At 54.7% G+C, this 26,567-nt stretch overlaps 2 protein-coding genes across 5 annotated transcripts; one reads left to right on the top strand and one right to left on the bottom strand.

Annotated features, from left to right (window-relative positions):
* LOC111154633 (aflatoxin B1 aldehyde reductase member 2) lies at positions 1 to 10,845 on the bottom strand. 2 transcript variants are annotated; one of them, XM_022514374.1, is made up of 7 exons: positions 10,503 to 10,845; positions 7,312 to 7,499; positions 7,063 to 7,167; positions 3,596 to 3,692; positions 3,261 to 3,360; positions 2,512 to 2,641; positions 1 to 1,366 (listed from the first exon to the last, which is right to left on the bottom strand). In XM_022514374.1, exons 1-7 carry the CDS (start codon positions 10,843 to 10,845, stop codon positions 1,205 to 1,207), a joined length of 1,125 nt encoding a protein of 374 aa, XP_022370082.1. In that variant the 3' UTR covers positions 1 to 1,204. The 2 variants fall into 2 exon arrangements, with proteins under 2 accessions (XP_022370082.1, XP_022370083.1); XM_022514375.1 differs by lacking the exon at positions 7,063 to 7,167.
* Positions 9,260 to 26,567, top strand: LOC111154634 (PQ loop repeat containing 2). 3 transcript variants are annotated; one of them, XM_022514376.1, is made up of 8 exons: positions 9,260 to 10,120; positions 15,067 to 15,235; positions 22,779 to 22,908; positions 23,195 to 23,282; positions 23,853 to 23,995; positions 24,154 to 24,246; positions 24,734 to 24,919; positions 25,534 to 26,567. In XM_022514376.1, the coding sequence occupies exons 1-8, from the start codon at positions 10,114 to 10,116 to the stop codon at positions 25,603 to 25,605; spliced, it is 888 nt and encodes a 295-aa protein (XP_022370084.1). In that variant the 5' UTR covers positions 9,260 to 10,113; the 3' UTR covers positions 25,606 to 26,567. The 3 variants fall into 3 exon arrangements, with proteins under 3 accessions (XP_022370084.1, XP_022370085.1, XP_022370086.1); XM_022514377.1 differs by lacking the exon at positions 9,260 to 10,120 and adding an exon at positions 11,117 to 11,152 and having other exon boundaries at positions 15,048 to 15,235; XM_022514378.1 differs by lacking the exons at positions 9,260 to 10,120; positions 15,067 to 15,235 and adding an exon at positions 22,278 to 22,643.

Genomic DNA, 26,567 nt, shown 5'->3' with positions numbered 1-26,567 from the left:
GGCATTGCATTGAATCTTTAATCTAAATTTGGGGATTCTGTCATTTTAAGCAATTTGATTTTAGGAGAGCTAATTGTACAATGGTACTGATATACCACCCTGCTGAGGGCATTTTATTGTGGGTGAGGACAAGAGAGGGTGACTGTTTTGTAGAGAATACAATTTTGTCTGCAAGGTGTCTCCCTCTAGACGGCAAATGGGACATTTGTTAGAAGAAAAGTGTTTCTGATTGGTGCTTTGGTCTGGCATTTCCAAGCTGAGCCCCCTTCTTCACTTCCAGATAAGCAAGCCCCAAGTACTGACTTCAGCTGCTTGGCCCACATCCCAGCCTCCCACCCAGGGCTAGATGGATTTTTCTGCACTGGGAAGCAACCATCAGACCTGGGATTTTTCTTCCCCAGTGTCGGGTGCCCCTGCTTGGAGTAGGGGTTTGCCAAAGGAAATGGGGACCCTGGCTGCCCATGCCACACTCCACCTCCAACAGCAGGTGACCCAGGGAAAGGCTGAGAGTCCGACGGAGGAGAGGGAGACAGGAGTCTTTCACCAGGACAAGGGTAAAACCACTGCTGAAATTGAGAGTCTGTTAAAAATGTCACACTGCATCTCAGGAGGTGCCAGGAGCATCTTAGGAGGTTTTGGCCCCAGGGATTCTAGTTCTAAGTGCCTCTATTTCCTGAGATGATTCTGAATAAGAGAAAGTACACTTCAGGGTGCACGGCCTGCTTGTCTGCCCCTGTGCACAGGTGAGCGAGGGCCACCTCAGCCCTGCTGTTGACTCAGGCTGGATTCAGGACAGAAGGCGGGAGAGAGCCTCCTGAGGGCAGCGTGTGCTCTACCCTGGCCCTCTGGAGACTCCAGCTCGTGGTTCTGCCCTGATAGCAGGAAGCCCCCAGGTAGGACGAAAACAGGCGGCAGACAGTAAAGGAGACAGGTTTGTGGGTTTTCCTCGGGGCCTAGGCCGCAGCCTGGGCAAACGCCTGTTTTATTCGGACAGGAACTGCCCAAGAGGACCATAGCCCCAGCCTTTAGACTGGGAAGGGAAGGCAACTGGGAGCCAGGAGAGGGATCTAGAAAAATATTGCATCAAGTCAGACAATCAAAAAAGACCATGTTAAATCAACTTAAGGCAGACTGGTCAGGATGAGAGGATAGAAGAGGTGATGGGAAAGAGAGAAACCTTTGGCAGCTTGAGCCAGGACTGGCCCTAGCGGAAGTAGTTGGGACATTCGTGGGCGACCAGGTGCCAGGCTCGGTCGAAGGCCTGAACCACAGCCGGCTCCAGGGGCCCCTCCTCGGTCGCCGCCAAGTTCTGTGCCAGCTGCTCCACGCTGGACATGCCCAGGATGACCGCGTCCCCGTGGGTGCCCTGCAAGGGGAGACAGCCAGCTGTGACTCCAGCCACACGCCCGCCCTCCCCGCCCTGCCCCTGTCAGGGACCCGGGCACGGATGTTTATTTACACTGAATAGAGTTCCACAAGGAGCCCAACGCCCTCAGGGATTTTAACGATGTGACTCCAAACCCCGCTGTCTCTCCGCTCCTCCTCAAACAGGCCTGGGCTCAGAGCCCAGCTCGGCCACTCAGCTGGGTAACCCGGGCTCAGTCATTCCGCCTCCCGGTGACTCAGTCTTCTCTATCCTCAGCCTGGTTATGGGGAAGAGGAACGCCAGGCACTTCGCCCCTGTTTTGTGGGAAACTACTCTAGGCACGTCAAACGCTGTACGTCAGGCTGATGCAGGAGAAGGGTTTTAGCTAAACAGAGACAGGGACCCCAACACCCATCAAAGAGTGCGTGAGGCTAATGAGGTTTGAGATATTTTCTAACCCCTGCACAGCTGTGTGAACCCATTTCCTCAGCTGTAAAACTGAGGGAATGGCACTTCGTAGGGCCAGAAGAGTAACCAAGTACACGTATGTGAAGCCCTTATCCGGGGCCTGGCGCTCAGACAGCTGCTCAGGACAGCGGAACAGCTGCTCACCAGCTCTCTCACCGGGAAAAACTGCTTAGGTGGGGCTCCTGGCTGGCTCAGTCTGTGCAGCACATGACTCTCGGTCTCAGGGTTGTGAGTTCGAGCCCCACACTGGGGGTGGAGACTACTTAAAAATAAAATCTTAAAACAAAAAACAAAAAACAAAAAACGGGCTCCATGCCCAACATGGGGCTTGACCTCACAACCCTGAGATCAAGAATCACATGCTGGGACACCTGGGTGGCTCAGTCAATTAAGTGTCTGCCTTTAGCTCAGGACATGATCCTGAGATCTAGTCCCGCATCGTGGGGTGGAGGCGGGGGGGGTCCCTGCTCAGCCTGCTTCTCCCTCTTCCCCCTCCCTCCTGCTCGTGCTCAAGCTCTCTCTCTGACAAATAACTAAATAAAGTCTTTTTACATGCTTCACTAACTGAACCAGCCAGGCGCCCCCAAATCAAATCTTGGGGGGCAAAAAAAAAAGAACACATGACTTAGAAATCACCTACAGGTAATTCTGGCTCTGCCACAGGGCAGCCGGCTCACCTGCAGCTGGGAGTGGTGGTACAGCCACCGGAGGGCGGCTGAGGTCATGCTGGGGGTGCGGCTGCCGTACGCGGCCTGCAGGGCCTTCTCCACCAAGGCGATGGCCTCAAAATGATGCTCCTTCCAGAAGCTGGGCAGGTGAAGGGGGTGGCACAAGGGTTAATAACCTGAGGTCACACTAGGGCTACAGCCACAAAGCCAAGCACAGCAGCCGTGTCCATCCAACACCACGGAGAGGAGGGCCCGGTGCTCTTCCAGCAGCAGGCTGGCTTGATGGGACAGCAGAGCCACTGGGCACAGGAGGCAGCTAGAGGGGCCTCACCAAACACCTCAAAGACATCTTTAGTCTCTTCATGAGTTCTTCAGAACTGCCTGCCCTTACTTTACCTGGTGAAGCAAAGGTAACTAGTGTGGGGGGTGGGGGGTTGGGGGCAGGCCTCAGCCCCAGGCCTCCTAAGCATGGATCCAGGGCTCCCTCTTTCCTTCCTGGCAAGGGGTAAGCAGTCCTCAAGGAAGCGCTTGGCCTTGGAAGACCCAGTATAAGACCTAGGGGTCACCATTTGCTCACAGAGCTCCCAAGAAAACAAGAAACCCAGCAGAGTTTGGTAATTTCTGCAGGAATCAAGAGACATGGGTCCAAACAACAGGAAAGACTTGGAAGTCCCAGGAAAACCTCCTAGAATTTCTCCAAGTCAGATAAAGGGGACCCCGCACCCCACCCATCCTGATGTAGCCCATCCCCGGCTCACCGATTCCTGTAGGTCTCAGCCCAGTTATTCCCGAAGAAGCGGCCCACGGGCTGTTTCCCGTCCTTGTCCTCATACTTGTACTTGCCGGTCAGCAGGCCCCCTGTGGGGAGACCACCATCAGAGCCATGGGTCCACCCTGCTCCCAGAGGCTGTTCTGGACTGGTGGGGGTGTTGGGGGAACCCAGGAGGGATGGAGGACACGGCCCAGCCTCCCTTCAAAGCCCTCCCTGCTTTCCAGGCCCTGGGCCAGGCACCTGCCGTGTCGGCAAGAGGCAGAGATGGGCCAGGAATGGCCTCCCACCCCAGGGGGAGCCTGTCCCCGGAGCAGCCCCTACCAGCCAAAGGGTTGTAGGCGTAGAACCTCAGTCCGAAGTGCCTGAGGCAGGGGAAGAGCTCCGTTTCCACCTGCCGGGTGGTAGCGTTGTACATTCCCTGTGGGTAGGAGGTCGCTAGTGTCAAGGGAAGGAACCCCGCAGCTTTTTTTTTTTTAATTTAAATTCAATTAACTTATAATGTATTACTCATTTCAGAGGTAGAGGTCGGTGATTCACCAGTCTTATATAACACCCAGTGCTCACGACACCACAAGCCCTCCTTCGTGCCCATCCCCCAGTTACCTTGTCCCCCGACCCCTACAGCCCTATTTATTTCCTGTGATTAAGAGTCTCTCATGGTTTGTCTCCATCTCTGATTTTTTTTTTTAAAGATTTTATTTATTTATTTGACAGACAGAGATCACAAGTAGGCAGAGAAGCCGGCACAGAGAGAGGAGGAAGCAGGCTCCCCACTGAGCAGAGAGCCTGATGCGGGGCTCGATCCCAGGACCCTGGGATCATGACCTGAGCCGAAAGCAGAGGCTTTAACCCACTGAGCCACCTAGGCACCCCTCCATCTCTGATTTTGTCCTGTTTTATTTTTTCCTCTCTTCCCCTATGATCCTTTTCTTAAATTCCACATGAGTGAGATGATAGGAAATGTCTTTCTCTGATCTATTTCACTTAGCAAAATATCCTCCAGTCCATCCACTTTGTTGCAAATGGCAAGATTCCATTTTTTTCAATGGCTGCATAGTATTCCATTGTATATACACCACATCTTCCTTATCCATTCATCTGTTGATGGACATCTGGGCTCTTCCCATAGTTTGGCTATCGTGGAGATTGTGGCTATAAACATTCAGGTGCACGTGCCCCTTTGGATCACTGCATTTGTATCTTTTTTTTTTTTTAAAGATTTTATTTATTTGACAGACAGAGATCACAAGTAGTCAGAGAGGCAGGCAGAGAGAGAGGGAGGCAGGCTCCCCGCTGAGCAGAGAGCCCGATGTGGGGCTCGATCCCAGGACTTTGGGACCATGACCTGAGCTGAAGGCAGAGGCTTTAACCCACTGAGCCACCCAGGCGCCCCACTACATTTGTATCTGTAGGGTAAATACCCAGTAGTGCGATTGCTGGGTCGTAGGGTAGCCCTATTTTCAACTTTTTGAGGAACCTCCATGCTGTTTTCCAGAGTGGCTGCACCAGTTTGCATTCCCACCAACAGTGTAGGAGGGTTCCCCTTTCTCCGCATCCTCGCCTACACCTATCATTTCCTGACTTGTTAATTTTAGCCATTCCAACTGGTGTGAGGTGGGATCTCATTGTGGTTTTGATTTGTATTTCCCTGATGCCGAGTGGTGTGGAGCACTTTTTCATGTGTCTGTTGGCCATCTGGATGTCTTCTTTGCAGAAATGTCTGTTCATGTCTTCTCCCCATTTCTTGATTGGATTATTTGTTCTTTGGGTGTTGAGTTTGATAAGTTCTTTATAGATTTTGGATACTAGCCCTTTATCTGCTAAGACATTTGCGAATATCTTCTCCCATTCTGTCAGTTGCCTTTTGGTTTTGCTGTTTCCTTTGCTGTGCAAAAGCTTTTTATCTTGACAAAGTCCCAATGGTTCATTTCTGCCTTTGTTTCCCTTGCCTTTGGAGACTTGTCTACAAAGAAGTTGCTGTGGCAAGGTCACAGAGGTTGCTGCCTGTGTTCTCCTCTAGGATTTGGATAGATTCCTATCTCACATTTGGGTCTTTCATCCATTTGGAGTCTATTTTTGTGTGTGGTGTAAAGAAACGGTCCAGTTTCATTCTTCTGCATGTGGCTATCCTTTTATTTATTTTTTTAAATTTTTATTTATTGGGGCGCCTGGGTGTCTCAGTTGGTTAAGCAGTTGCCTTTGGCTCAGGTCATGATCGCAGGGTCCTGGTATCGAGTCCTGCATTGGGTTCCTTGCTCAGCGGGGAGCCTGCTTCTCCCAGTTTGTGCTCTCTCTCTCTCTCTCTCTCTCTCTCTGACAAATAAATAAATAAAATCTTTAAAAAAAAAAGATTTATCTATTTATTAGAGAGAAAGAGAGCACATATATGAGCGGGAGGGGGAGGGCAGAGGGAGAGGGAGAAACTCAAGCAGACTTCATGCTGAGTGTGAACCTTAATGTCACAACCCCAAAATCAGACCTGAGTCAAAACCAAGAGTTAGGGGTGCCTGGGTGGCTCAGGGGGTTAAGCCTCTGCCTTCGGCTCAGTTCATGATCTCAGGGTCCTGGAATCGAGCCCCGCATCGGGCTCCGTGCTCAATAGGGAGCCTGCTTCCCCCTCTCTCTCTGCCTGCCTCTCTGGCTACTTATGATCTCTCTCACTCTGTCAAATAAATAAATACAATCTTAAATTTAAAAAAAAAAAAAAAGGAGGGGGCGCCTGGGTGGCTCAGTGGGTTAAAGCCTCTGCCTTCGGCTCAGGTCATGATCCCAGGGTCCCGGGATCGAGCCCCACATCAGGCTCTCTGCTTGGCGGGGAACCTGCTTCCCCCTCTCTCTCTGCCTGCCTCTCTGCCTACTTATGATCCCGGTCTGTCATATAAATAAATAAAATCTTTAAAAAAAAAAAAAAAAGGAGATCTTGCCTTTTGTCATGATAGGGAAGGACCTAGAGTATGGTAAGTGAAATAAGCCAAAGAAAGAAAAATACCGTATGGTTTCACTTACACGTGGAATCTAAAAACAAAACAAATGAAAAAACAAAAAAGCAGAAACAGACCCATATACACAGAGAACAAACTGCCAGTTGTCGGGAGGAAGGAGTTGGGGGTTGGGCCAAAAGGGAGGACGGGCAGTGGGAGGTACAGGTTTCCAGTTACAGATTGAGTAAGGTGCAGGGATGAAAGGTAGAGCAGAGGGACCAGAGTAGACGGCATCGTAACAGCCTGCATGTTGACCTACAGTGGCCACGCTTGTAGGGAGCAGAGCATCGCACAGACTAATATGTCACACACCTGAAACTAATATAACACTCTGTCACTATACTTCAGTCAAAGAGATACACCCGCACAGAAAGAAGACAGCCGATCACGAGAGAGGGGGGTTCTGTGATCACAGCAGGTGCTCAAAAATCCTCACTGGATGCATGACGTTTGGGTACTGGAGGCTCCTCTCGGCATTGGGAAAGGCTTCCAGGGGACGAGCCCACCAAGTGAGCCCTGAGCACTCACCCCTACCCGGGAGAAGGGGAAGGCTGGTCCAGGCTCATGCCCACAGCCAGAGAGCAGGAAGGAAGGGCCCAAGCAGCACATGCAGGCAGGAAGGGGAGCCAGGCCCAGAGCCAGCAGGTGCCTGCTAGCCAAGCTGAGGAGATCGCAAATCATCCCCACGGCCCCTGGGAGCCATCCATAGGCTGCCATGGAGAGGACACAGGAGGCAGTGGGAAGGGCCAGGAGAACCGCGCATCAGCAGCAGCCCTGCAGATGGGCCCCCGCGGCCCGGGCCCTCACCTGGTATACAGTGGGCAGGATCCAGCTGTTGCTCCTGCAGAGGGTGCAGATCTTGGCCACCTCCCAGGAGGCATAGTTGGAAAGGCCAAGCTCCATGAACTTGCCCTGCAGGGGAGAGGCCTCGGTCAGAACCCACCGCGACCCAGGACACTACAAAGGGGAGATGGGGGTGGGGACCCTGGGAGTGGGCTCCGCTCTGGGATGACCCTGGTGCCTCCACTCTCCTGGAGGCTCGGGGGCTGGCCTCACCTCCTGGTGCAGCTGGTGGCAGGCATGTAGCGTCTCCTCCACGGGGGTGTCGTGGTCTGGGGCGTGTAGGTAGAAGAGGTCTACCCGGGGGCACTGCAGCCGTTTCAGGGACGTCTCCAGCTGGGCCCGGAGACTGTCAGGCTTCAGCGACTTCCCTTCCCAGGGATTGGCCTTGGTAGCGATTTTCACTTTGAGGGGAGTGTGCAATGGTTAGGAGGCTTATTAGGTGACCCTGTCTAAATTATTTCAGTTCTCTGAGCCTCAGTTCTCTCATCTGTAAAATGGGGGTATAGCAACACAACTGTCCTCACAGGGAGATCATGAGCATTAAATATGTAAGTTCTCAATGTCCACCACTGTTACAATCACTAGTAGTCACTCAGCCGGGGCTTGCCGGGAGACACACTTGCTCCCTCCACTCAAGGAGCTCACAGCCTAAAGGTGAAGTTGTAAGGTAAGCACAACAGAGGAAGGCCCCCAGTGTTAAAGGAGCCCAGAACAGAGGGTGTGGCCATCCTGGGAATACCAGGGAGGGCATCCTATGGGGATGACCCGGGAGCTGAGTCTCTAAGAATGAGACCCCCCCCAACAGGGAAGGGTAGGAAGCATATTCCCGAGCCTGGGAAGATGGGCAGAGTCAGAAAGGCACACACACAGTACGTGAGGCCCATCCCTGCAATTTGGAGTTTTAAGAGCATCGACTCCGGGCCCAGGCCGGGAACAGGGGACAGGGGACAAGAGAAGGGTGGCAGACCTAACTGCTAACGCTTTTCTCAAATCCCATCAACCAAAGTCAGCTATGTTTACTGTGTTTGTGTTCAGGAGGGAACTTGAGGGGGCAGGCCTGGCAACAGGGAGGCAAGAGGCTGCGGCGAGAATTCTGCTTAGATGCAGCAGCCCCAGCGCGCGCCTCGGGCACAGATCAACCTGAGAGACAGGTACTATGTCAAAGGAGCAGAAGCTGGGCTCGCTCCCCTGCCCCTTCTGACTCTGAGAAGCGTGCACAGGCACACACCCCACCCACAGCCGAGACACAATCCCCATGAGAAGGAAACAGTGTTCTGCCGAGTATTCTTGGCAAACAGTGTTCTGCCAAGCTCATTGTGTCTGGATTGTGCACTTTTCACGTGCGGCAAAGGCAATTCAGCAGGTCAGAGGGGAGGCACATGACTCCTTGGGATGTGGGAGAGAACCAGTCCCACAGCTTCTTGTGCACATTTTCTCCATGTCCCCACAGTTCTCAAATCCTCTGCACTCTGGGTGTGAACTCTGCCTCCAGTCCAACCTGCGGACTTTGGCTCAGGCCGCAGAGAGGGCTGGAGGAGAAAAACCAATTCAGAAACAAAACCTCCATTATTAAGGAGGGGGCAGCTGGGTTCACTAGAAAGCATGGGTCTGACAGCTTCCTCCACATCTACCAAGCTCCAAATCTGAGGAGAACCCAAAGCGGGGTTCTGCACAAGAGCCGGGAGGGGCGGAAAGGAAGAAGCAGAGGATGGTAGTAAGAGTAACAGTGAACATTTACTGGGCCCACAGATGTGGGAGACAAAAGGCAAAAGAAAAAATTAAATTTCCTGACATGTCCTTGAAACAGGCAGAGGGACATGCCTCTTGGAACTCAGCTGCCTCGATGTTAATACTTTGCTAAAGGCAAGAGGTAATCTTAGTCTGACCACTTCCCTCTTTCTCCAGGATCCTGTAAGCCTACTTTAACATATAAAAATTCTTTCAGAAACTTCCTTTATCTCTACCCCCGCAAGACATGTCGGTAATGATCCTCCAGGCATATGACTGACCGATACACATCTGAAGGGCCTCATGACTGAGTTTTTACTAAACGGTAATAAATGAACTTTTCCTTTTTTTTTTTTTTTAAGATTTATTTTATTTATTTTAGGGGGAAAAGGCTGAGGGAGGAGAGAATCTTAAACAGAATCCGCACTGAACACAGAGCCCAACATGCGAGCTCAAGGAACCAACTGACTTAACCAACCGTGCCACCCAGGTGCCCCATGACCTTTTCCCAGCAATAGCTAGCCCCCTCAAGGTCCTGGAAACCTTGTTTCCAAAATACCCTGGGGGCTTGTGCTGTCCCAAACACCTTCCCACCTTGAAAGAATATAATCAGTCACCCATCACAGCCCCAGTGGTATTCTTTCTGCGCACCAGGCCTGTCCCCAGGCTTTGATAAAAGCATCTTTTGGCACAGAAGAAGTTTCAAGAATCTCAAGAATTCTTTCCTTGCCGTTGGCTCCAAATCCCACTTTCCTATATTGCTACCAAGTGCCAGGCATTTCCAAGGGAATCAGGCTAATGAGGGACAGTCCCTGTCATGCACTGATATCCTCCACTCAAGCCGCACCTGTGTACTGGCTGTCCCTGCACGTACCAGAGGCTGCATTTCCAAACCTGGTCTGCACAGCCCTGCCCTCAGCTTTGATGCAGCTGTCTCCCATTCTCTTCCCAGCGAACTACCGTTGGTCCTTTAAGGCCCAGCTCCAGTGTTCTCTGAACCTTCTCTCATGCCTCTCCCTAACCCCTTAATCCCTCCAAAGTGTTTCCTCTTCCCCGATTCAAGCTTCCTCATTAGACACTAAGCTCCCTGCGGGTGGGGTGGACCCACTCTCCCTCTTATAGCCCCATAACAAACCTCCCCACTCCGCATTCCACCCCGATCCCCCAGCTTCCTTCGTGACCTAGTTGCAGGTCCCTCTGGGAGCCAGGTACTGCCAGCTGAACAGAGCAAAGTCTACGGACTGATGTGATGAAAGGCCAGGATGAGAAGAGGGTACTCAGGGAGCCATGGGCGGTGAGAGCAATGGGGAGAGGGGCGATTTGGGGGCACCTGACAGGGTTGGAGGGGGTACTGCATAGCTCTGGGGACCGCTGCCGCAGAGAGGTGCCCCAAGAAGCAAGGCGGGGAGGAAACGAAGAACTAGACCAGCCTCGGGGTAAGACTGGGGGCGGAGGGCGGTTCCTGACTGCAACTCCCAGAGGAAAGAGAAGGGGAGAGAAAGGAGGTCAGGACAAAGATCTGTCTGGCTGTCCGGGGCGACACGTGCACGGGGACTGAGGAGCAGGCGGGAGGGGTCCGCGGGGCAGTCAGCGCCCCGGAGGGGCCGAAACCGTTGGTCGTGACGGCGGCCGGGGTCGGGTGGACGCCGCACCGTGCAGGGGGAGGTAGGGGTTACCTCTGCAGTCGCCGCCGCCCAGCCCAAGGCCCAGGCCGCCCAGGATGCTCTCGGACTGGCCGTCGCAGTACATGAAGGCCGTGTCCAGCTCTGTGTGGCCGCGCTCCAGGAAGGCGCGCACGGCCGCGGCGCTGGAGGGCACGTCCATGCGGCGCCCCATCTCCATGGTGCCCAGCACGGTGGCGGGCCGCACCGGGGCCCCGGAAGCGGCCCGCGGCGGCGACAGCGGCCGGGACATGGTGGCGGCGTTGGTAGCGGCAGCGGCGCGAAGCTCGGGCGCCGGGGAACCGCCGGCGCAGCGCACCGCTCCCCGGGCCACTGCGCGAGACAAGGCGCTTAGCATGAGGTCTGCGCCTGCGCCCTGGGGCGCCTCGCGTCCCGCCCACCCCGCCGTGGGGGTGGAGCCGGGAGGCGAGGAGAGAGCAAGGACTGGCCGCGCGCCGCCCCACCGCGCACGCTCGGTTCTCTCTCGCCGTATTCACCGCCCCCAGGGACTGTCCGCTCTGCGCGCGGCGGAGGAGGCGGAGCCACGCCTCACAGGGACGGGGGCGGGACGGGGGCGGGGCGGGACGAGGCGGGGCCTCGGGTCAGCTGACCCAGGCAGTGCAGGCAGAGCGCAGAAGCCGGGATCCGCGGCGGAACTTGACACGGTGAGCCGGGATTGAGGCTGGGGGCAAGCCTGAAGGCTGCGGGTCAGGACTCGCATGTGCGTCGCTGCCACATCTTTCCAACTACCTCTTACAGTCCCTGGACCGTTTTGGGGCTTCTGTCCCCTCCTTGCGGCGCGAGATTCGCAGACGAGGCTCTGGGCCGGGATTAGCTGGACCCTCGGGGGCCTACGTCCCCCTCCTGAGCATGGTCTCGGACCAGCCTGGCCAGGGTTTGGGGTCTGGGTCCTCTTTTCACCTCCTAGTTCCGGCGGACGGGCCCCATCGTTTCCGACGGCTTTGTTTTCCCCAGGGCAGGCAGGGGAGGGGGCCTCGCGGCGTTTGAGCGCTGACCCCAGCAGCTGCCCTGTCATTATCCCTGCCAAACAGGTGGCCCGTGCTGGCCTTAGTCACCAGGTGGCCAAGGACTCGGAGGCCTGGAGGGGGTGGGCCGCCAGTGGGGACTCCCCTCCCCTCCACCTACGCCATGGTTTTATAGGGATCCCAGATTGCTCTCCCCTCCTCAGGCCTGGGACAAGTTGGGAAGTGTGTACGTGGGGAGGCTGGGTTTGGAAGTGTCAGGACTGGCGCGCGTCTTGTCCCTGCAACCCTTAACCAAAGGCTGCTTTGCCCCAGGGTCTCAGGGAAGGTGGTGGGGAGACATGCTACAACCAAAGCAGAGTAATACCCATCCCTGGCTATTCCTACTGAGTGTTTAATCTCTGCCAGGCACCATTCTAATCCCTTGGCCTGGATCCTGTCATTTAATTCTGCGGTCGGCCTAGGAGGTGGGTACATAGGTTATCCCCCCATTGTATAGACTGGAATTCTGAGGCTGTCACTTGCCCTGGAATTCTATGCTGTGGGCATTAAGCAGGTCAGTTCCCTAGTGCTCTCTCCTCAAACTTAGGTCATCTGAGCTCACAGCTAGTTTGTTTCCTTCCTTCTTTCCTTCCTTCCCTGTCTGTCCCTCTTTCTCTGTCCCCCTCCCTCCCTTTCTTGTCTATCTCCCTCTTTCTCTGTCTCCTCTCTCTTCCTCAGCACTGTCTGAACCTTTATGGTGCAGCTGGTGTTGCTGGCAGCGAGAGTCAGTCATAGCTAGGGTGAAGGGAGGGGTGTGGACTTGAGGAGCCGGAGTAGCTGAGGACTGTGATAAGCATTCTTCAGCTATGTGAAGGGGGAGGGAAGAGGTGACCAGGTGTCCTCCAGCCAGCCTTTGCAAGGCATCTTTGAGATGGCATGTTAGAACTGTGTCTCCTTACCAGGACTTCCAGGGAGAGAAGGACACTCCTAAGGGAAAAGACCACATGTGCAGAAGCCTGGAGGCCTGCTGCTTCCCTAGAAAGCTTTCACGGGAAGCATCTCCCTGACTCATCTTGGGATCCAGTAGGAGAGCTTGGGTGTGGCCTGAGATGCCTTCTCCAGTGTAGGTTTTCCCAAAGCATGGCCAAGTGCATCAGAATCAGCTGGGGTTGCCTTTTTTTTTTTTTTTTAAGGGTTTACTTTTAAGTAATCTCTATACCAAACATGGGGCTTGAACTCACAACCCTGAGATCAAGAGTTGCATGGTCTACGAGATAAGCCGGTCAGGTGCCCCTGGGGTTGCTTCTTAAACCCAAAGGCTGTGATCTGAAGTCCAGAGGCACTGAGCCTGAATTCTGGGCACGTGCCCTCCGTGGTTCCAAGGCACCCGCCCCTGCTGTGGTCCTTGTCAAATCTCTGGATGCAGTCAAACTTTGTTGCAACCCTGGACATCCATCCTCACAGTGCTGTCTGACCAGGAGGTGGGCCCATTCCCAGAACCCAGGCCTGGGGCCAGGCTGACTCCCTAGCTGGGTTGGGACCTCCAGATGATGGGTCCTGTGTGCAGCGGCCCCCAGAGGACAGCCCCTTCTGGTCGGGATTCAGGCGTGTCTCAGTGTCCCCAGCTGTGCTTATGTGCTTATGGGAGATCAGGGAGCACCTGCCCTGTGCTCTGGGCCCTGTGAGCCAAGCTACAATCATCCAGACACCCCCTTCCCTCACTGGGCATGCGTTCCTTTCATTTCCTCCCTCACCTGGTGGAAAGGGAGCGAGAGAGTGGCCACAGGGTGTTTGAGCTCCTGGCCTCTCATCCTCACGACACCGCCCCGGCAGGGCTTGGTCAGGCCTGGGGCCGAGAACCTTCCTTGCCTGCATTTCATCTCTACCACCAACCCCAAGGAGCCAGTGTCATCACTCCCACTTCACAGACAGGCTCAGACAGGTTCCTCACTTGGGCAGGGCGACCCAACCGTACCTGGAAAATGGGGGCAGTCTCCCCCAGCTCACGGTAAAAATACGAGGGTGACAGTGTATTATAGTGGGGAGAGGGAGCGGCACACTCAGAATCTGTAAAAGGGCGTTGGGGGGTGACCGGGGGACAAAAGGACTTGGTTTTCTTTTTTTTTTTAAGATTTTAATTATTTATTGACAGAGAGCATGAGCACACAAGCAGGGGGAGCAGCAGGCAGAGGGAGAAACGGAAGGTAGCTGGAGAGGATCCCAGGCCGGCCAGGAAAGCCTCTGAGCACGGGGGGACACACACAGGGGAAGCCTGCCTTCTGGCTGCTGGGGCGCTTGGACAGTCACCCAGACCACAGATGGGGGGGGGGGTCTGCCATATCCAGGGCCAGAAGCACCTTAGGCAGCATGGCAGGGTGGCTAGGAGTCGCGGTTTGGGGCCCATCCTGGGTTTGGCTCCTGCCTCTGCCTCTTCCTGGCTGGGTGCAAGTCACTTCCCTGGTTCCTTGGATATATTTGGAGCTCCCCCGCCCCCTTCATGAAGTTGAACAGGGCAAAATGAGTAAAATGCCTGCAAGGTATTTAGCCCAGGGCTGGTGAAGAGCTTCGTAATCAGGGACTGTGGTGAGTCTCGCCTGGTGGAGATGGCGCCGTCTGGCTCCGCTTTCTGTCCCTTCTCTGGGACTGTCGCACAGACAGTGAGTGCTATAGTCACTGTGCAGGCTGCCTGGGCATTGGGAGGGGACTTTCCTGCCTGCCCTGCAACCAGCCACTTTGGGCTTTGAACGGGGAAGTGGCCCTGGTCGCCTTGGCATCAGGTACCCTATCCCGCTCACGCTGCTCCTGGAGAATTCTGCTTGAGTGCCACGCTTGAGTGCCAGCCACCTGTGCAAGCCCTGGACCCACCTGGCTCTTATTCTCCATCTGCCTTCTCTGACCCTCTGTAGGTGACAGTCCTACTTTCTTTTCTTTCTTTTTTAAATTTTTTTAAAAGATTTTATTTATTTATTTGACAGAGAGACACAGTGAGAGAGGGAACACAAGTAAGGGAAAGTGGGAAAGGGAGAAGCAGGCTTCCCACTGTGCAGGGAGCCCGATGTGGGGCTTGATCCCAGGACCCTGGGATCATGACCTGAGCCAAAGGTAGACACTTAATGACTGAGCCACCCAGGCACCCCAGTCCTGCTTTCAGTGAGAAAATACTTAATGGGGGCTGGTCTCTATAGATGTAATTTACAGAACAAGAGATCGGAAACAATGTAAACTGGAGAGTTGTAACAAAGTGATGCTGCGGGTTCATTGTATGAACTCCTGTAAGGGGCAGGACATGAAGGAGACACTGTGATGACCCCTTTTACAGATGAGGGAACTGAGGCACAGGGAGGCTGAGGCATTTGCCCAGAGTCGCAGCACTGACCAGTGCTAAAACTGACATTTGAACACACTTGTCCCTGGCTGCCGATCTAGCACTGCCCCCGCACAGGTGGTGTGTGTACTTGAAGCTGATTGTGCCCTCGGGTTCAGAGGCTCAGTCTGTGCCGGGCAATGAAACTGGGGGGTGGGCATTGCTGGAGGTGGCGCTGACAGGATCCAGACCTGCCGAGGCTAAAGGCCCCCCCTCTTTCTCCCTGTGCAGTCGTCCCCCCATCCTGCAGCAGCCATGGTCTGGAAGAAACTGGGCTCCGGCAACTTCTCCGACTGCCCCAATGGCTCCCGCCGGTGGATATGGGACGTGTTCGGCGAATGCGCCCAGGACGGCTGGGATGAGGCCAGTGTGGGCCTGGGCTTGATCTCGATTGTCTGTTTTGCAGCATCCACCTTCCCGTGAGTGGTGGCAGGGGGGCGGGACCAGGACAGGGGAGCGGGCTGGGGCCATGGCTTCAGGCACTGCCTGGAGGAGGGGTCTGCCTGACCTGCCTTGGGCCTCTCCAGACTCAAGGCCAAATGTACTCTTTCCTCCACTCCCACTCACTGATTTCCAGCACACCCTGGAGGACCCTACCCTGAAGCCCCGCCTAGGCCCCACGTTGTGCTGGCCGAGGCCAACACACAGGTGACAGTAACAGTATTAACCCTTGCTGTTTGTTCAGTGCACGCTACATACCTCAGTTCTGAGCACTTGTCATTTTTTACCTCGTTTAAGCCTCATAACCGTGTAACTGTCCCTACTTAGGAGGGAACAGAAAGCCAGAGAGGCTAAGTCACTTGCTCTAGGTTGTACAGCTAAGAAGAGAGAAAGCAGGGGGTGGGAGGGCTGAGATGCCTTGTCCTGTGACAGTCTGGTGATGGGTGGGCGAGCGGTGATTACAAGAGAGTGTGACCACTGTTGTGATTGAGGAACAGGGACATGCTGTGACCTGGGGGAGTCACTTTGCTGCTCTGTACCTCACCTTGCTCATCTGCAAAATGGGCACGGTGTTGCTGACCTCCCAGGCTTGCCGTGAGGACGGCACGAAGGACCTGGGGCCTTTGCACTATGTGGGCACAATCCTGTGGCTGGTTGGAGGGGGTGGGCATTAGGGGCCCTGGGGAGAAGGGAGGTCGGAGAGGTCACCGAGGACACTGTGCTGTGAGGCTTCTCCACTGTTAGGAAATGGGTGCTTTATCCTGAGGGAGAAAGATAAGGCTTTAATCAGGAGCTCAGCATTTTCTAAAAATGGCTTTATGGAGAGATAGTCCACATACCATAGAATTAGCCCATTTACATGTATAATTCAGTGTTTTTAGTGTATCCGCAGAGTTGTGTAACCAATGCCAAAATGCATTTTAGAATACTTCCATCACCCTAAAAAGAAACCCCCAAAGAAATGAGTCATCCCAGATTTCGCCCAGAGCTCCTAGCCCCGGGCAACTACCCCTCTTCCTCCTGTCGATGTAGATTTGCCGACTCTGGACATTTCCTGTAAATGGAATCAGAGAGCATGTGAAAGTCCAGCTTCTTCCCCTTAACAGAACCTCTTTAAGACTCCCCCGTGCCGTCGCTGTAATGTTCCCTGTGCGACAAGCCACCGTTTACTCAGCCGGTCACTGATGGATATGGCTTTGTCTCTACTGTGAACATTCTGTGCAAGTTTCTGTGGGCACATATGTTTTGACTTCTTTTGGGTATATGCTTACATAGTGAAATTGCTGGGTCATGGGGTAATGCTATGTTTAATCTTTCAAGGATGTTTAAAAAAACATTGTTAAGCCCGATTTCATGACTCGGCCTAGCCCTAGTGATGTCATTTGGGGCCTCTGGTTTTCTTTTTTCCTTTTTCTTTTTTAATGCGTTCAAGGAGCAAGTTTATTTATTTTTTATTATGATCTTTTAAAATGTTATTTATTTATTTATTTGAGAGAGACAGGAGAGAGAGAGAGCATATGCAGGGGGAGCTGCGGAGGGAGGGAGAAGCAGACTCTCGCCTGAACAGGGAGCCCGGTGCAGGACTTGATTCCAGGACCCTGGGATCATGACCTGAGGTGAAGGCAGATGCTTCACCGACTGAGCTCCCCCAGGCACCCCTGGTTTTCTGTGTGTGTGTGTGTGTGTGTGTGTGTATATTTTTTTAAGATTTTATTTTATTTTTTTTTAAGATTTTATTTATTTATTTGAAACAGAGAGAGAGAGAGAGAGATATCACAAGTATGCAGAGAGGCAGGCATAGAGAGAGAGAGGAGAAAGCAGGCGCCCCGCTGAGCAGAGAGCCCGATATGGGCCTCTATCCCAGGACCCTGAGATCATGACCTGAGCTGAAGGCAGAGGCTTAACCCACTGAGCCACCCAGGCACCCTATTTTATTTTTTTAAGTAATCTCTACATCCAACATGGGGCTCGAACTCACAACTCCAAGATCGAGAGTCTCGTGCTCCACAGACTCTGCCAGCCAGCTGGGCACCTTCTGTGGTTTTCTTTCTAACAGGGAACCGTCAGACCGGTTTTCAAAGAGGCTTTACCATTTCCATTCTCTCGCGTGTGAGGTTCCAGTGCGTCTATATCCTCATCAATGCGTACTTTCTGTCTGTTCTTTTTTTTTTTTAATATTTTATTTATTTATTTGACAGAGATCACAAGTAGGCAAAGAGGCAGGTGGGGGGGAAGCAGGCTTCCCACTGGGCAGAGAGCCCGATGTGGGGCTTGATCCCAGGACCCTGAGACCATGACCTGAGCTGAAGGCAGAGGCTTAACCCACTGAGCCACCCAGGTGCCCTATTTTTTTTTTTTTTTTAAGATTTTAGTTATTTATTCAACAGCGAGAGAGCACAAGCAGGGGGGACAGTACAGGGAGAGTGAGAAGCAGGCTCCCCATTGAGCCAGGAGTCCCGTGTGGGGCTTGATCCCAGGACCCCAGGATCAGGACCTGAGCTGAAGGCAGAGGCTTAACCATCTGAGCCACCCAGGTGCCCCCATTTGTCTATTTTTCAATTGGATTATTTGCCCTTTTGTTGTTAAATTGTAAGAGTTCTTTTTTTTTTAAAGATTTTATTTATTTATTTGTGAGAGAGAGAAAGAGAGTACGAATGGTGGGGAGGGGCAGAGGGAGAAGGAGAAGTAGGCCCCCAGCTGAGCAAGGAGCCTGATGTGGGGCTCCATCCCAGGACCTCGAGATCATGACCTGAACTGAAGGCAGGCCCTGAACCGACTGAGCCACCCAGGCATCCTCAGTTGCAAGTGTTCCTTATATAGTGTGGATACAACAGCGTCACGATTTGCAAATATTTTCTCCCGTTCTCTGGTTCTCTTTTCGCTTTTTTGATTGCGTCCTCGGAAGCACAGAAGCTCTGCATTTGGATGATGTACAGTTTATCTCTTTTTTTCTTTTTCGCTTGTGCTTTGGTGTCATATCTAGAAAAACATCGTCACCTTATCCAAGGGACAGAGATGTTCCCCTGATTGTAACCGGGGCACAGGGACACAAGAGCATCTGGATCTGGCGGGGAGGGGGCAGCAGATCAAGTTCAGCCACTGGCCGCCGACCAAAGCCAATGGCAGAGACGTGGGTGGGGGTGAAACGAGAAAAGGATTTATCTCTGTGAGGCCAACACCAGGAAACCCACGAGCTGGTGTAGACTGTCTCCCAAGTGCTGACAGTCCTTCCAGAATTATATAAGGAAAGTGGGGGACGATGGCCGGTGGGTACATGCAGGGGGGCGGTGAAGTCCGCTCGGTCATGGTCCTGGGCTCCGTCACTCTGGGTCTCCCGGACCCAGGGCGGTCCTTGTTGCTTCAGCGGGTAGTTCCAGTTCCCTTCCCGGGATCCTTTGCCCACGGGGTCTTCTGCCTGAGTTAAGGAATAAACTAGAAAGAAGAACTTAATCAGTTAGAAAGTTTGAGGTCAAGGAGCAGCTGGGTGGCTCAGTCAGGTAAGCCTCCGACTCTAGAATTTGACTCAGGTCTTGATGTCAGGGTGGTGAGTTCAAGCCCTGTGCTGGGTGTGGAGTCTACTTAAAAATGAAGTATAGAAAGTTTGAGGTCAGAGTGGGGCTAGTCAAACCCTCTTGTATTATCTTTTCCTTGAAAGATTTTATAGATTTACCTGATTTTTTTTTTTAAGATTTTATTTATTTATTTGACAGAGAGAAATCACAAGTAAGCAGAGAGGCAGGCAGAGAGAGAGGAGGAAGCAGGCTCCCCGCTGAGCAGAAAGCCCGATGCGGGGCTCGAACCCAGGACCTGGGATCATGACCCGAGCCAAAGGCAGCGGCTCAACCCACTGAGCCACCCAGGCGCCCCGATTTACCTGATTTTGATGCCAGTGTCCATGTGTATTTTTTCCCACGCCGCCACACATTTAACGCCATTCAGACACTGTATACTGTGGGACAGCATCAGATCCCACAGGCGAAGGGCTCAGTCCCACAGGACTGCCCCTCCCCCTTCAGAGGTCAGTCACAAGTTCAGGTTGTCACCTCTGCTTCTGACAGGTGTGGACAGACTGGAGGTCCCAACAAAGCCCCTGCTTGGGTTTGATTAATTTGCTAGAGCAGCTCACGGAAGTCAGAGAAACATTTGACTCAGTAGATCACTGGTGTTTTACGAAAGGATACAGGGAACAGCCAGATGGGAGAGATGCACGGGGCAGAGAATGCGGACGGGGGCACGAGGAGCTTCCGGTTCCTCTCCCGGGGCGCCACTATCCCTGAGCACGTTCACTGACCCAGAAGCTCTCTGAACCTGTCCATTCCAGTTCTTCTGGAGGCTTCACTGCACAGGAATGATTGATGACATCATTGGCCAGTGGCAATTGAACTCTGTCTCCAGCCCCTCTCCGCTCCCCGGAGGTCAGGGGAATGGGACTGAAAGTTCCAAGGGTTTCATCACATCATGGCAGCCAGCCCGCATCTTTAGGGCACACTGAGGCTTTCCAAAAGTCACCTCATTAACTAACAAATGCACCTTTATTGCTCAAATCACTTAGGAAATTCCAAGAGTTTTAGGAACTCTCTGCCAGGGATGGGGTGAAAACACATATGTTCTTTTCTTTTCTTCTCTCTTTTTTTTTCTTTTCTTTTTCCTTTTCTTTTCTTTCCTTTTCCTTTCTTTCAGCAGAGTGAGAGGGAGAGAGAGAATTGTAAGCAGCTCCAAGCCCAGCATGGAGCCCGAAGTGGGGCTCGATCTCAGAACCCTGAGATCATGACCTGAGCCAAATCAAGTCTCTGATACTTAACCGACAAAATTCTGCTGACTAAATTTGAAGACACAGTCGATGTTATCAAGCCATTAAGGAATTGGGCAGCATCCCATCTAGCAAACAGAGAGATGTTCCCAAGAGTTTTATAAAATGGAAGGTTTTATAGGAAAGAGGCTGGGGCAAGAAATTACTGAGGGAGGAAGGATTATATCAGGCAAGTTCACTTTCCTGTAGGGGGTCTTAGTAGATGATCTCATCTTCCTTTGTGGGGGATGGAGAGGGCCATCTCCATGATTGATAGTGAGGTGATAGATTACCTCATGGCTACCAGCCAGAAAATTCCTGACCCATTAAGACTACATTTCTGTGTGATTAGGTTAGTTATTAAGCCTCTGTTGATTTGGCCTAAGTGACTCCATCTTGGGCCTGTGGTTTTCTTTTTAATGGGTTTTTGCTACAGTTTGAGTTATATTTTGTATATGGTATGGGGTAGGGGTCCAGTCTCATTCTTTTGCATGGAGATGGCTGGTTGTCCCAGTACCCTGTGTTTCAAAGATGGTATTTTTCCCACGGAGTTATCATACTACCTCATTGTGGACTTGACATTTTCATTGAATTAGCTTGTTCCCGGTGCCATAGTAGGTATGTTGCAAGTAAACAAAACAGATGCCGTCCTTGCCTTTGCAGAGCTTCCATTCCAGCCATCTTTAAAAGGCCGTCTGGGAGTCACAGGGAAGGACTGGAGCGACAGGGAGCGAGACTTGAGGCAGGAAGGCCAAATCGCATGTCCTAGAAGGGGCTTTAAGGGCCATAGGCTACACCTTAATGAGGGGCCTCCCTGGTGCCAGGCTTGAGCTGGACACTCTTCCTGACCTCAGGAGGCTTGAGTCCAGGAGGGACAAGGATGTCCCATGGTACCAAGGAGGAAGTAGGGGACACTGGCGAGCTTGTGTCAAGGAAGGCTGTGGGGAGGAAGTGAGATTTCCTGAGCCATGAAAGACAAAGGGGAAGAGGAGGGCGTAGGCTGGCTGCTGATGAGTCTGGAGAAAGGGAAATAAGTCCCCCTTGGGGGCGGCGGCAGGGGGACAGCTGGCTCTGGGGGCTCCCCTGAAGAGCAGCGGGAGGCTCGAAATGACTGCAGCCAGCCAGGGGCTTTGGAAAGATCCTTGAGAGGGATGACAGGTTCAGGGGGAACCAAGCTTGGGTAGGACAGAGAGGCACTCAGACTGGGTGGGGGGTGGGGTGGAGGCAGGAGGGTGTCCACGGGAGGAGGAGGAGGAAGAAGCTTGGCCATGGGAAGAACCAGGGCCATACCCGGCATTCTCAGTTTCTGACTTGGGTCTTGGGAAAGATTAAGTGCCATTTAGTCCCCTTTTTAATTAAATACACACAGATGAGGGATGCCCGAGTGGCTCTGTCGGGTAAACGGCTGACTCTTGGTTTCGGCTCAGGTCATGTCGGGCCTGGAGCTCAGCACGGACCCTGCTTGGGATTCTCTCCCTCTGTCTCTCTCCCTCTCCTGCCACCCCCCACTTGTGCTCTAGCTCGCTCTCTCTCAAATAAATAAATACATCTTTTTTTTTTTTTTAAGATTTTATTTATTTATTTGACAGACAGAGATCACAAGTATGCAGAGAGGCAGGCAGAGAGAGAGGAGGAGGCAGGCTCCCCACTGAGCGGAGAGCCTGATGCGGGGCTCGATCCCAAGACCCTAAGATCATGACCTGAGCCGAAGGCAGAGGCTTAACCCACTGAGCCACCCAGGTGCCCCAATAAATACATCTTTATAAAAAAAAAATTAACAGAAAAAGAGCAAATGGCAGTTGCATAGAGGTGCAGAGAGGGAGGGCTCAGGGTCTGGCTGCAACCCTGGCTTCTGGCCTCCGTGTGCCCTGAGTCTCCCTGCCCTGGGAGGAGCATCAGGGACTAGATCTGCCCTGGGTGGGGGGAGTAGTCTGCAGGACTGAAAGAGTTCATAGTCAGACCTCTGCCTGAAACCCTTTAACACCTGTTGTCAGCCTGGAGCTCGTGCTGACACTTGGCCTTTGAGAAAAACCACCAGGGGCGCCTGGGTGGCTCAGTGGGTTAAAGCCTCTGCCTTCAGCTCGGGTCATGATCCCAGGGTCCTGGGATCGAGCCCTGCATTGAGCTCTCTGCTTAGCAGGGAGCCTGCTTCCCCCTCTCTCTCTGCCTGCCTCTCTGCCTACTTGTGATCTCTGTCTGTCAAATAAATAAATACAATCTTAAAAAAAAACAAAAAAAACAACCAAAAATACAAACCACCAGGTTATCCAAAGCCCTGAGGTCAAACTCAGGCCATAGCCCAGCCCTGCCACATTGCCCTTTGAAGGTCACAGGCTGTGGTTTGGCCCATCTTATCATCAACCGCTCCTGTAGATAGGGCAGTGCCAGGCCACGAGTCCCTGCCACAGCCACCCCCCTTTCCCTCCATGAAAGAAAGAATGCAGGGTCCCTGTGACAGGTCTCAGGGCCTGACACAAAACGCCAGGTCCCTGCTGGGAGACTCTAGGGTGCTCTGGAGGGGAGTCTGAGGAATGCTGTGGATGCTTCTGGAAAGATGCAGCTGCCACTGAGTTCCCTGGTTGGAAGAGAATCTGCAGGTGAGAATCCCCAAGGGGCACCAAGAGGCTCCCGAAGCTCCCCCTGCCAGCAGGATGGGCTCACAGGTGACGTCCCTGCCTCCCTGGCCTGGGCCCCCTCCTGCCCTGAGCCTGCGTCTCCTTCCTCGGCCGCAGCCAGTACATCAAGGCCTGCAGGACGGGCAACATGGACCAGGCGCTGTCTCTTTGGTTCCTTTTGGGCTGGATTGGAGGGGATTCCTGCAACCTCATCGGCTCCTTCCTCGCTGACCAGCTGCCCCTGCAGGTGGGTCCAATGCGGGGGGTGCTGCCTGGGACAACCATGGCAGAGGGAAGACCCCACCCAGGAGAAGGCGCCCTCTGGGCCAAACCAGAGCCCTCCCTTGACCTCTGAGTCCCACTCTGCCCTGATGAGGAGCACCGGCCACCTCTCCTCCCTCCGTCCAGGCCGGGCCCTCTGCTGGCCTGATCTCTGCTTCTGCGGGGCAGACAGATGAGGAGACAGAAGGTCCGAGAGGTGAAATAGGCCAATCGGCCCCACAGCTGCTGACGAGCTCCCACTCCTCTTGCAGACCTACACGGCGGTGTACTACGTGCTGGCGGACCTGGTGATGCTGTCCCTCTACTTTCACTACAAGTTTAAGAAGCGCCCCTCTCTGCGTGCGTGTGGGGCATGGGGCAGTGGGAGGGGCCGGGAGCGCGGGAGGAAGTGGGCTTCCCCATTGCACAGTCATCATCGCAGCAACGGGCCTTATCTGCGAGCCGGCGTCCCAGACCGCAGAGAGGGAGGCTGGAGGATGGCTTGCGCATCCCCGCGCAACCACAGGGACCTCCCTCCTCTTGAGGCTCATTCCACAAATGGGGCTTCAGCTGCTCCTCCGTACCTGGCCCTGGGCTTGGAGCTAAGGAGATGAGGACAAGGACACCGGTCTCCGCTGCCCTTGAGGATTGAGAGGGGCCGGGAGTGGAGGGCAGATGGAGGCACTTGGGGGTGTCTCAAGAGCATTTCTGCTCTTGGTGATCCCCTCTGCCCTTGTCTCTCCTTTACAACTCGAGGAGAAGGATGCTACTGCACCCATCCTACAGAGGAGGCATTAAAGCTCAGAGAGGTTGGGTTACTTGCCCGGAGTCACACAGCCACTGAAGGGCAAGGCCAGGACTCAAGTCGTGCTCTGTTTGCTGCCTCTGCTACCTGACCTTGGCTCCCCCCCCCAACCGTCTCCTGTCCAGTGTCTACCCCCATCAATTCAGTGCTGCTGTTCATCTTGGGGCTGGCGTGTGCCGCCCCGCTGCTGAGGACCACGGGCCCTGTGGCCGCCCAGAGGGAGGTCTTCCGGGGCCGGACGCTCCTGTCAGTGGAGCCGGGCAGTAAGGTGAGGTGTGGGTCAATGATGGTGGAGTGCGGGCTGAGGGGACCGGCGGGCTGGGGGGGACTGGCTCGTCCCCAGGGCACTCCCCTCCCCCAGGGAGCGGGGGTCTCACGCTGCACCTCTGGCCCTGCCCGGGCCCTGAGCAGCGCCTGCCCTCTCAGCCCTTCACTCAGCAGGAGATCGTTGGCTTTGTCATCGGCTCGGTCTCCAGCGTGCTCTACCTGCTTTCCCGGCTGCCTCAGATCCGCACCAACGTGAGCCTGGGGCCGGGGCCGGGGGTCCTCCGGGTCAAGGGGTGGGGTCTTGGTGCAGACGGTCTGGGTTCAAACTCACCGTTGGCTTGGGCAAGTGAATCCAGTTCTCCAGCCCTCAGTTTCGGCCTCTGCGAAGTGGGCACAGGGGAGGCCTGTCTCGAGGGGCACAGGTGTCCTGTGTGTGTCTCAGAGAATCAGGAGGTCCGGTGAGGAGGCAGGGGCTCAGCCAACAGTCCCGAGAAGAGGGGAGAAAGGGGCTTGCTGGGGCCGGGGAGGCTGGCGGGGCAGTGAGGGGTGCTGGGGCAGGAGAGGCGGCCGTCGGCGGGGCCCCGGGCAGGGGGCGGCCGGGTCTCCGCGGACCCCGGACAGGTCGTGGGTGTGCTTGCCAGGCGCACGGTGAGAAACGTGCCCAGAGCCTGCTCAGTGGGATGGGGCAGCGTGACAGGAGCCCCGTCCCAGGCCTCTCGTCCTTGCCCCCTACCCCCAGTTCCTGAGGAAGTCCACGCAGGGCGTCTCCTACTCGCTGTTCGCCTTGGTGATGCTGGGGAACACGCTGTACGGGCTGAGCGTGCTGCTCAAAAACCCGGAGGTGAGCGAGGACGAGGGCAGTTACCTGCTGCACCACCTGCCCTGGCTCGTAGGCAGCCTGGGCGTGCTGCTGCTCGACACTGTTGTATCCTTTGGGGGTAGTGGGGGACGGAGTTTGGGGGGGCGGGGGGTGGGGGCAGGGGAGGAGGCGGGCATAGCAGCCTCCACCTGCAGGCGGCTTCAGCACCCATCCATCCGCCCGCCCATCCATCCAGAGTGAACCTCCATGGGCCCAGCACCCCGCTAGGCGCCGGATCCGGCAGCGAGCCAGAACCGAGTGGCCCAGGAAGCTCCCGGCTCGGGGCGGAGGTGGTCCGCACACACTTCACCACGGTGGTGCTGGGCACTGCCCGGAAACCTGCCTGGTGTCACCGCAGGGGCTGGCTTAGTTTAGAAGCTCAGCCAGGGACCCTGCAGTGCCGCTTAAACTGCCTGGAGGAGAAGAGCGGAGTCAGGCAAAGGCAAGGGAGGGGTGGTTCCGACTCAGCCTATGCAAAGGCCCTGAAGAATCTGGGGAAATCAGTCCCTTCAGGCCACAGGAGTGCAAGCTGGACCCTGGAGGCAGCTGTCCCGAGAGCCTCGAGGGAGGGGGCTGTAGCTTGAGATCTTGGCCTCTCAGGGAGGGCTGGGGTGAGAGGGAGGGAAGAGCATGGCCGTCTTAGCCTCTGCTCAGTTTGGCCTTGACGTTGGCCCCTCCAGATCTCCATACAGTTCCTGATATACAGGGACACGGCCACCTCCTCGGAGCGCCAGCCCCTCCTCCCCAGTTGACTCGGACCCAGGCCAAGCCCAGGACAATGGGGATCTCCAGACGCTGCTCCCAGGAAGGGACAAGTGCGGGCAGACATGGTGCTGCTGACCCTGGAGTGGGCCGTGGAGGCAGCCGGGGGTGCCTTAAGGGCCCGGCCCAGGCACCTCCCCCACCTCCAGAACCTGCTGGGTGACTCTTCCAGGAACCCTGACCGATTTGACTCTTCAGGGGGCAGGGAGTGGGGAACAAGGGGGCGCCGGGGCCAGTCCCCCCCAAGACACACCCCTAGAATCTGAGACTGCTGTCCCTGGGAGCTCCCACGGGGGCTGCCGCTGAGACCTCGGCTCCTCCAAGGCAGTGGGTGCCCCTCGACTCCCCTCCCTTCGTCTGCCTGCACACACACACACACACACCTCTGGAGCGGGTGCGGCAGCCGCCAGTGACCCCAGGACTGTCGTGTTGACTACAGACCGTGCAGTAAACGGCCCCTCCCAGCGAGGCATCTTTCTGGTGCTCCTTCCCCGAGGTGCTGCGGTCTGGGCTGCGCTGAGCAGCCGCGGTGCACGGGGATCTGGGCCCCAGCTTCCAGGTCCCAGGTGAGGGTCTAGAGGCTGAGATGTGGCAGAGCCATACAGGAGCAGACTGTCCCGCCTCCAGGGGACCTCGGGTTCCGGGACCTGGTTCTCTTTAACAGAATCCACACCCGCGGCTGAGATCCAGCAGCGAGAATGACGGGGTCCCGGCCCCTCAGTGCTCAGGAAGAAGCAGAAAAAAAAGAAAAAAGTTAAGGTTCAGATCTTGGTTCTGCCTCTTAGCTTCTCTGTGCCTCAGTTACCTCATCTGTGAAATGGGTATAATTAGCAGAGGTTAGTCCCAAAGTCTGGCAGGTAGTAAGCGTATCATAAAGGTTAGCTTTGGTAATTTTCAGGTGGAGGAGAGGCACTTGCAGATCTCCCTGAAACCTTCCTGGAGGAGGGAGACA

Source organism: Enhydra lutris, unplaced genomic scaffold (genome assembly GCF_002288905.1).
Source record: "Enhydra lutris kenyoni isolate GAN:26980312 unplaced genomic scaffold, ASM228890v2 scaffoldscaffold38, whole genome shotgun sequence".
NCBI lineage: Eukaryota > Metazoa > Chordata > Mammalia > Carnivora > Mustelidae > Enhydra > Enhydra lutris.
This window is presented reverse-complemented; position numbering and strand designations above follow the sequence as displayed.